The sequence below is a fragment of the Galeopterus variegatus genome, unplaced genomic scaffold, assembly GCF_000696425.1.
Source record: "Galeopterus variegatus unplaced genomic scaffold, G_variegatus-3.0.2 Scaffold2803, whole genome shotgun sequence".
Lineage (NCBI taxonomy): Eukaryota > Metazoa > Chordata > Mammalia > Dermoptera > Cynocephalidae > Galeopterus > Galeopterus variegatus.
This window is the reverse complement of record NW_007728914.1, coordinates 245,677-254,815: the sequence shown is the minus strand read 5'-3', so window position 1 is coordinate 254,815 and position 9,139 is coordinate 245,677. Positions and strand designations below refer to the sequence as shown.

The following is a 9,139-nucleotide window of genomic DNA, read 5'->3' as shown; positions in this document are numbered from 1 at the left end:
AGAAGTCTCTCTCTCTCTCTCTCTCTCTCTCTCTCTCTCTCTCTCTCTCTCTCTCTCCTCTCTGTCTCTCTCTCTTTCTCTCTCTTAAGCTATCTATAACTAACAACAGTTTGGTAAAAGTATTATTTAAAACAGAGATAAAAGCATTTGTTTTCTCCCTATTTGATCCCCCCAAATTTAATAACTTTAAGTATCCTTATGATTATTATGGCAATGTGGCTATTTTTATAAGATCAATGAAAATTAACTCTCTCTTTATAATAGGATATAATTTAAAACTTTGGATATAAGATAGCATGTCTCACTTCCAAGTTGCTGATCTCTCTTTCATGTTGGCCATAATTTGGCCGAAACTGCTGCTTCATCCTGCTGTTCATCTTTCCCCCTGACGTGGGACAATTCACTGAAAGAAAGTGAGCTGAGATGCTTCTTTCAATCACCACCTGGGAAAGAGCCTTCCTAACACCGAGAAATGTGTACAAAGGAAAGTAAAACCTTTTCAATCAAGATATTGATCATCAATGCTTTTATGAGGTATGCCTTGATCATAAAGGGGGAAATAACGTCTTCTCTACAAAAGCAGTTCTCTAAATTTTCCTGGCCTTAAAGAGGGTGTTTGTAACTTGGATGAGACATCTTGTTCTTAACTAAAAGACTTGTAATTGATCAAAAATTTTACAAAAGACTAGATGCTTTGAAATCAGTAGTGTCCTGGACAGGTGAACTAATAATAACAAACTCTTTGGACTCAGAATCAACTATTTTATGGAGCAGAATCCCATTCTGGAGTTTCAACAATTGGTAATTACACCCAATTCACAGCACCTGGAGTGATGCTGCTGCAGCCACCCTGAGAGACAATGACATCATCAGTCCTCACCTAAAGTAAATTAAAAGGACTTGCCATGCTAAGTGATACCAACTTTGCTTTAAATGCTTTTGCCTTAACTGTGCCAACCTGATCTATAGCTTTTGCTTTGCCTTTAAATAAATAAAATGGGGGAGATGTGGAATATACTATAAAGCAAATGTACTTCACAGGACCTGGTTTTCCAAAGCCTTGCAGTTTCAAATGTTGACCTTGTGAAGGACTGGAAATTATCCTCAGGCTATAAAGTCTCTGGCGTAAGATAAAGATTTGTGGCACAGCAAGGTTGCTGGCTCAAGGACAGACCAGTTACTGATTGATATGTGTAGATACTGGAAAATTACTAGAGGGAGAATGAATGTTTGCTAAGATCAAGCTTTTGTTAATGGATCACTTAATTGCCTTGCTGGAATGTCATCTGCCTTCTTTCACTGAAAGTTACTGGCCCATATTGTTAAACTATAACCCCAGCTATGTTCTCTTTCTGTAACTTCCCAGTCTGGAAAAGAAATTCAGGAAGAGAACCCCAATTCGGGGTTAATTTGCCAAGGAAGGGATGCCTCTTGCTTGAGGGTTCCGACAGGAGATTAACCACTTCAGGGTCTCTCACTGCTCAGAAGAGATGGTCTTTAAGTAATCCCTTGCATCTCCATCACCCAGGAGAAGTGGGGTGACAAATCCATGGGGGGCAAAGCAACAACAACCAAAACCAAAGATACAACAAAAAAAGAAAATTAAAGGCCAATATCTTTTATGAACATAGATGCAAAAATCCTCAACAAAATATTAGCTATCAGAATACAGAAACACGTAAAAAAAAATTATACACCATGATCAAGTGGGATTCATCCCGGCTATGCAAGGATGGTTCAACATACACAAGTCAATAAATGTGATACACCACATCAACGAAATCAAGGACCAAAACCATATGATTATCTCAATAGATGTAGAAAAAGCATTTGACAAAATTCAACATCCGTCATGATAAAGACTCTCAGTAAATTAGGTATAGAAGGAAATTATCTCAACACAATAAAAGCCATTTATGACAAACCAATCTCCAACATCATCCTGAATGAGGAAAGCTAAAAGCTTTTCCCTTAAGAACAGGAACAAGACAAGGCTGCCCACTCTCACCACTCCTATTTAACATAGTATTGGAAGTATACTAGCCAGAACAATCAGGCAAGAGAAAGAAATAAAGGGCATCCAGATTAGAAAGTATAAGGTCAAACTGTCACTGTTTGCAGATGACATGATCTTATATATAGAAAAACCTAAATGCTGTATCAAAAAATACTTAGAGCTGATTAACAATTTCAGTAATGTTGCAGGATACAAAATCAACACCCAATAATCAGTAGCATTTTTATACTCCAGTAACAAACTAGCGGAAAAAGACATCAAGAAAGCAAGCCCGTTTACAATAGTCGCCAAGAAAATAAAACATGTAGGAATCAATTTAACCAAGGAGGTGAAATATCTCTACAGTGAGAACTACAAAACACTACTGAAAGAAATTAAAGAGGACACAAAAAGGTAGAAAAACATACCATGCTCTTGGATGGGAAGAATTAACATCATGAAAATGTCTATTCTACCCAAACCAATGTACAGATTCAATGTAGACCCCATGAAAATACCAATGAAATTCTTCACAGAACTAGAAAAAGCAATCCTAACGTTCATCTGGAACAACAAAAAGTCCCCATTAGCCAAAGCAATCCTAAGCAAAAAAAAAAAAAAAAAAAGCCAGGGGCATAATACTACCTGACTTCAATTTATATTACAAAGCTATTGTAATCAAAACAGCATAGTACCAGCATAAAAATAGACACTCAAATCAATGGAACAGAATAGAAAACCTGGCGATCAACCCACATACTTACAGCCAACTGATTTTTGATAATGGTACCAAGAACATACATTAGAGAAAAGACTGCCTCTTCAATAAATGGTGCCAGGGAAACACATATTCAAAAGAATGGAACTGGACCTGTACCTCTCACCATGTACCAAAATTAACTCAAAATGGATTAAAGATTTAAATATAAGACCCAAAACCATAAAATTACTAAAGGAAAATGTAGGGGGAACACTTCAGGAAGTAGAACTGGGCAAAGACTTTATGAATAAGACCCCAAAAGTATAACCAACAAAAGAAAAAAATTAACAAATGGGATTATATCAAACTAAAAAGTTTCTGCATAATAAAGGAAACGATAAACAGAGCAAAAAGACAACCTATGGAATGGGAGAAAATATTTGAAAACTATACATCCAACAATGGACGAATATCGAGAAAATGTAAAGAACTGAAACAACTACACAGTGAATAAACAAACAATCCAATTAAAAAGTGGGCAAAGGAGATGAATAGACATTTTTCAAAGGAAGACATACAAATGGCCTACATGTATGTGAATACATGCTCAGCATCACTAATCATCAGAGAAGTGCAAATCAAAACCACATTGAGATATCATCTCACTCCATTTAGACTGGCCATTATTAAAAAGACCGAGAATAACAAATGCTGGCAAGGATGTGGGTAAAGAGAAGCTCTTCTACATTGTTGGTGGGATTGTAAGCTAGCACAGCCATTATGGAAAACAGTATGGAGGCTTCCGAAACAAGTACAGATAGTACTAACATATGATCCAGCAATCCCACTCCTGGGTATATATCCACAGGAATGGAAATCATCATGTGAAAGGGATACCTGTACTCTCATGTTCATTACAGCTCTATTTACAATAGCCAAGACATGGAACCAACCTCAGTGTCCATCGACAGATGACTGGATAAGGAAAATGTGGTGTATATACTGAAAGGAATACTACTCTGCCATAAAAAAAGAATGAAATTCTGCCATTTGCAGCAACATGGATGAGTCTGGGGAAAATTATGTTAAGTGAAATAAGTTAAACAAGAAAAGAGAAATTCTGCATGTTCTCACTCTTAACTGGGTGCCGAGAAAGAAGGAAAGAAAGAGAGAGAGAGAGGGAGGGAGGGAGGGAGGCTTTGCGGCTGGAGCTGTCCGGCCACATGTCTCTTTCCCTTTGCTTTTAGAGCCCATGTCCCGAGGCTGTGCTGTCACCTCCACTCTAGCAGAGGAAAGCCACCGCGAGAAAGAAGCTGTGTTGACATATGGCACAACAAAAACGATCCCAGCGGTAACTCAGACATCACACCGCGTTGCTTCCCTTCCCATGACACCCCTGCCCCAGCAGATCAGCAAGTGTCACAAAGGACAGGAAAGTGACACCAAAGCAAACTGTGTGTGGGAGGGGCTGCGAAACCATCCCCACCCCAGAATCAGCCACCAGATAATCTTCCCGAAGTCTGAAGAGGACTGTGGGCTCAGGAAGCAGTGTCCGTCCTCCCTGCAGTCAGCGGAGGTGCTGGGCCAGGGCAGAGGCAGGGGGAGGGGACCCAGTGGACCCGGTGAGGCGAGAAAGAAAATAAAGAAAGGGAAAAAGACCACAACAGTATGTTGAACTTTCAGAAGGAGAGAAAAAAACCTAAGGATACTAGAGATGGGGGAGGGAGGGAGTTGTTTTGGGGAATGATCGATCGGGTAAAGGGCATAAGGAAAAAATCAATTTGTAATAATGAATGTGCTTATAATAAAATATAAAAATTTTTTAAAAGAGCAGATAGCATCCAGTGTCACTGGAGCACAGTTGGTAGATAGTGGTACAAGATAAAATTAAAGAGACAGGCAGGGGTTATATGATACAGGCCATAGTAAGGAGTTTGTATTTTATTCTAAGAGTGTTGGAAATCCATTGAGAGTTTTAATTGGACAGTAATATGATCTTATTTACATTTTGACAAATCACACAACTACTCTTTATAGTAGGCATTGTGAGGGGCAAGAATGAATGCAAAGTGATCAATAACACAGCTATTGCAGTCATCTAGGTGAGAGATGATTGTGGCTTAAGCTAGGATAATGGCATTGACAGTATCTTTAAAAATATGCTAAAGGACCCAAGATGCATGTCCCTCTCCCTTCTTCCTTGACCCAATTATACCCATAACTTTGGTCATACACACTCCCATTGGTAGAAATGAATATGAAACTCTGCTGAATTGGCAGTCTATTGTGCTGAATCAGTTATGTGTGTTTAATACACTCTTTAGATGGAATTATTATATTAGCTCACATTATTCATAATTTTAGTTTTTACACTTAACAGTAATCACATTAAATACAGTCATACTCTCTCAGTGAAGATGGAGAAAATGAAAAGGATAGAAAAATGCCTTTCTTCTAAGGGAAAGAAAGGGAAGGAAGGAGGGAGAAAAGGAGCAAGGAAGGAATGGAGAGAGGAAGATAGGGATGATTTTTGTTTTATATATCAGACTTCAGAGTGAAGAGAACCCTGAAATAAGAAGTTGGAAAAACTGTACAGGTCACATCCCTGGCACTCACTTGCTGTGTGACCTTAGGCAAGTCACTTGATATGGCCCAAGTCTTTACTTCCTTTATCTGTGAAATGGTCAATTGAACTAACTGTCTAGAATGTCTTTTCTGTTCTCCAAATTGTTATTCTGAGAACCACTGTCTTTGCCATGTTGTAGAGTTTTATCCACTTCATACAACCCAACCTCTGGAGACAGGAGATAAATTATGAATCCTTGTTTTTAGATAGGAAAGTTGGGGTAAACAGAAGTTAAATAATTTCTCAAGGTCACTCAAGCAGTTAATAGTATAGTTTCTTTGTTTTATAATAGAAAATTTTATGATCAGATATTCAGATATGAAATGTTTTCCCTTCCCTTCATCCCCAAAAGGTGCTTTTAAGATTGATCCAACAAGGAAAGAAGTACATACCACAATTCTCCTATGTGATCTGTTTTTTGCTTGGCAACTTGAGATGAGTTTGACTATCCATCATCAGTACATAACAAGCCATCCATATAGACTAGTAAGATATAAAGTCTCATATTGAGCCCTAACAATTGTTAACTACCTCATTTTTCCTACAGCTGTACGATTCTGTGACCGGTGCCATCTGATCAAGCCAGACCGCTGCCACCACTGCTCTGTCTGTGCCATGTAAGTGACAACCATGTTTCCCCCTGGGCTGAGCTTTGCCTCTGATGGTTGCCTAGAAAACAAAATGACTGCTCCTGACATGTAAACATGCCTAGATAAGAGCATTTCCTTTCAATCATAATGAGCACATGCCAAATGCCCTCACAGGAATTATGATGATGCAAACTATTCTAAAGATAGGAAAGAGAAATAAAACCACATTTTAAACTAAGCTTCTTATCTTAGAACAGTCTTAGATTTACAGATTTATTGTGAAGATAGCTCTCATATGTCCCATATGTAGTTTCCCCTGTTATTAACATCTTATATTATGTAGTATGGTACATTTGTTAGAATTAGTAAGCCAGGATTGATACAGTATTTTTAACTGAAGTCCATACTTCATTTAGATTGTCTCAGTTTTTCCCTAATGTTCTTTGTCTGTTGCAGGATCCCACCCAGGATACCATATTACATTTAGTAGTAATGTCTCCTCAGCTCCTCTTAGCTGTGACAATTTCTCAGACTACTAGTTTTTGATGACCTTGATAGTTTTGGGGATTAATGGTCAGGTATTTTGTAGAATGCTCCTCAATTGACATTGGTTTGATGTTTTTCTCATGATTACCAGACTGGGGTAATGTGATTTGGGGAGAAAGACCATAAAGATAAAGTTCCATTCTCATTACGTAATATCGAGGGTACATATAAACATGACTTACCACTATAGTATTAATCTTGTTCATCTGTATGAGGTGGTGTTTGTTAGGTTTCTCCACTGTAACATTATTCTCCCACCCCTCCTTTTTATACTGTATTCTTTGGAAGGAAGTCACTATGCATAGCCTACACTAAAGGAATGGGAAGTTATGCTCCCTCTCCTTGAAGGTGGAGTATCTACATAAATTATTTGAAATTCTTCTGCTAAGAGATCTATCTCTTCTTTCCCATTTATTTATTTATTCAATCATTTATTTATATCAGTATGGAGGCATGGATATTCATTTTGTATTTTGTGTTAAATTCCAGTAGTACTTTATTTTGTTACTTAAATTGTTCCAGCTTTGTAAAACCCCATTTAATGTTAATACATATACTCTTCATGCCTTTCTTCTTGAGTGCTTGTTCCACCCATATTTCTCTTACCCCTGATTCACACACAGGCTATAGCCATATGTTTTCATCTGTACCTTTATTAACTGAGTATTGAACAAAATGAGAGGAGACATCTTGGACCTTTTGTCTGTATCAATATCCTGGAATTTCCAATACTTTTAAAGTTTGGACTTCTAGGCATGTAACTTGCTGCCAGCATGATCCTACAAAGTGTTATTGTGATTGCCTCATCCTAGGAATAACTGAGAACACGATAGTTTGAGTCGCTATAGTGGAAATCTGGGAATGGGTGTACTGGAACCATGTAAAAATACTGGTGAAACCTCGAGTTCAATTATGAGGTGTTGCTTCATTTCCATGGCCTCACTTACCATACTGTATTTTGTCCCCTTTGTAGGTGTGTATTAAAAATGGACCATCACTGCCCTTGGTATGTCCCTTTGATTCATTTCTCTCCTCTAAAAGGGTCAAAGTTGCTCAGTATGCCCACTTTCCTGAGCATAGGTGTAACATGCCTGTTTCTGCCATCATAATTCACTGGGCTTTGTATTTGTATGGGGAACAGAGGATGGGTGACATTTTAAAGCAAGAGTAAATATACCACCAAAGGTATGGTGGTAAATTCCTGGGGTTACAAAGCTAATGGTCTCCTGTCCATTAACTTTAGCAACTGAGCGTAGTAATAAAATACAGCACAAAATTTTCTCCTCTTCAACATTACACAATTCAGTTCTGTTTCTTGCTGGCTTGATGTTTGAGATAGTCTAGATTGTTAAATTCAGCAATTCTTTTCCAAATTTTGTATGCCAGACCTATAGAACCAGTCTGAAATCACCTAATTACAGACAGAACATACCACAACTATACCAAGTGTAGCTGATTAGACTGTAATAGGTTTTTAGCAACCAGGACCCAAGTTTGCTTGGGTATGTCAGGAACCAGTACAGAACTATTAGGTAGGCCACGTGTCTCTATGCCTGTAAATGAAAGGAGAAGCAAATGAGATGTAAACTTGTTTTTCCAGTCTGCTCCTATTAAGGGACTTCTTTCTTTGTTGGGTTTCCACACAACACATAGTGAAACAGCAGGAGTAATGTTTTCGTCGCTTAGTCCACTTAGGTATCACTGTGTTCTCTGTCAATGGGTCCTGATTTCAAATTAGTTTTTCTTTCTTTTTTTTTAGGGTTAATAACTGCATTGGATTTTCCAACTACAAATTCTTCCTCCAGTTCTTAGCTTATTCTGTTCTCTACTGCCTATATATTGCTACAACAGTCTTCAGCTATTTCATCAAATACTGGAGAGTAAGTTAAAAAAATCCCAAAGGGTCCCCCTCGAAACAAATGCACACCCACTCTAATTTGTGACATTGTTTACCCTATTACCATTTTATGTTTTGAAATAGCTAATACTGAAGTAACCAGAAGGAAAGGCACTAAAAACTAGTTTTCCATGTTGAATATTCTGAGATTTAAGTCAGTTATTTAAAGATTCTAGTTAAACAAGTTTCTGTCATACATGAGAATCTTGCTAAGGACTTCAGGAATTCAACTTCTTGACTCCTACTGATTCTTTACAATGTACTTCTCTAGTCAAGTTTCTAAAATCCACTTCTTACCAGTTATAGATTTGAAAAATGTTGGAACTAATTCTAAATCCCTAGTTTCCTAAGAAAAAGGCTAGCAAAGCACTCCCCTATTGTTAGAAAATACTTTCTAATTCCCTGTTCAAAGGAGAGTTGCAAATTTCGTACTGGACAGAGAGATGTGCTGACTCACCTTCACATATGACCAAATGTAATGCAGAATCTTTTTTGAACTTTGTATGACAAACAATGGGGTGGGAATTAGGAGAATTGGTATCTAATACTGGCTCTGTGACTTGCTTCACTGGCTCATTGCAAAAATCAAATAAAACAGGTGTTGAAAGTGCTTTCTTTACCTTTCAAATGTGGTTCCAATATTTATAATGAAATCTCAAAAAAAAAATAAAAACTTCCCTTCATCTTTATTCTACTTGAAGAGAGATATCAACTATATCCCATCTGTTTAAAAAAAAAAAAAACCCAACAACTGAAGGCAGATTTTCTATTTACATATGTGTTT

The 9,139-nt window shown here is 37.6% G+C and overlaps 1 protein-coding gene across 1 annotated transcript in view; it reads left to right on the top strand.

The window, feature by feature from the left end:
- Nucleotides 1-9,139, top strand: part of ZDHHC15 (zinc finger, DHHC-type containing 15) — a gene marked incomplete at its 5' end in the record, with an annotated part of 61,233 nt that overhangs the window by 10,407 nt on the left and 41,687 nt on the right. The window contains 3 exons of the mRNA XM_008583032.1: nt 5,870-5,939; nt 7,432-7,464; nt 8,218-8,338. Of these exons, the coding sequence (XP_008581254.1) occupies nt 5,870-5,939; nt 7,432-7,464; nt 8,218-8,338 (224 nt within the window). The remainder of the gene's footprint in view (nt 1-5,869; nt 5,940-7,431; nt 7,465-8,217; nt 8,339-9,139) is intronic.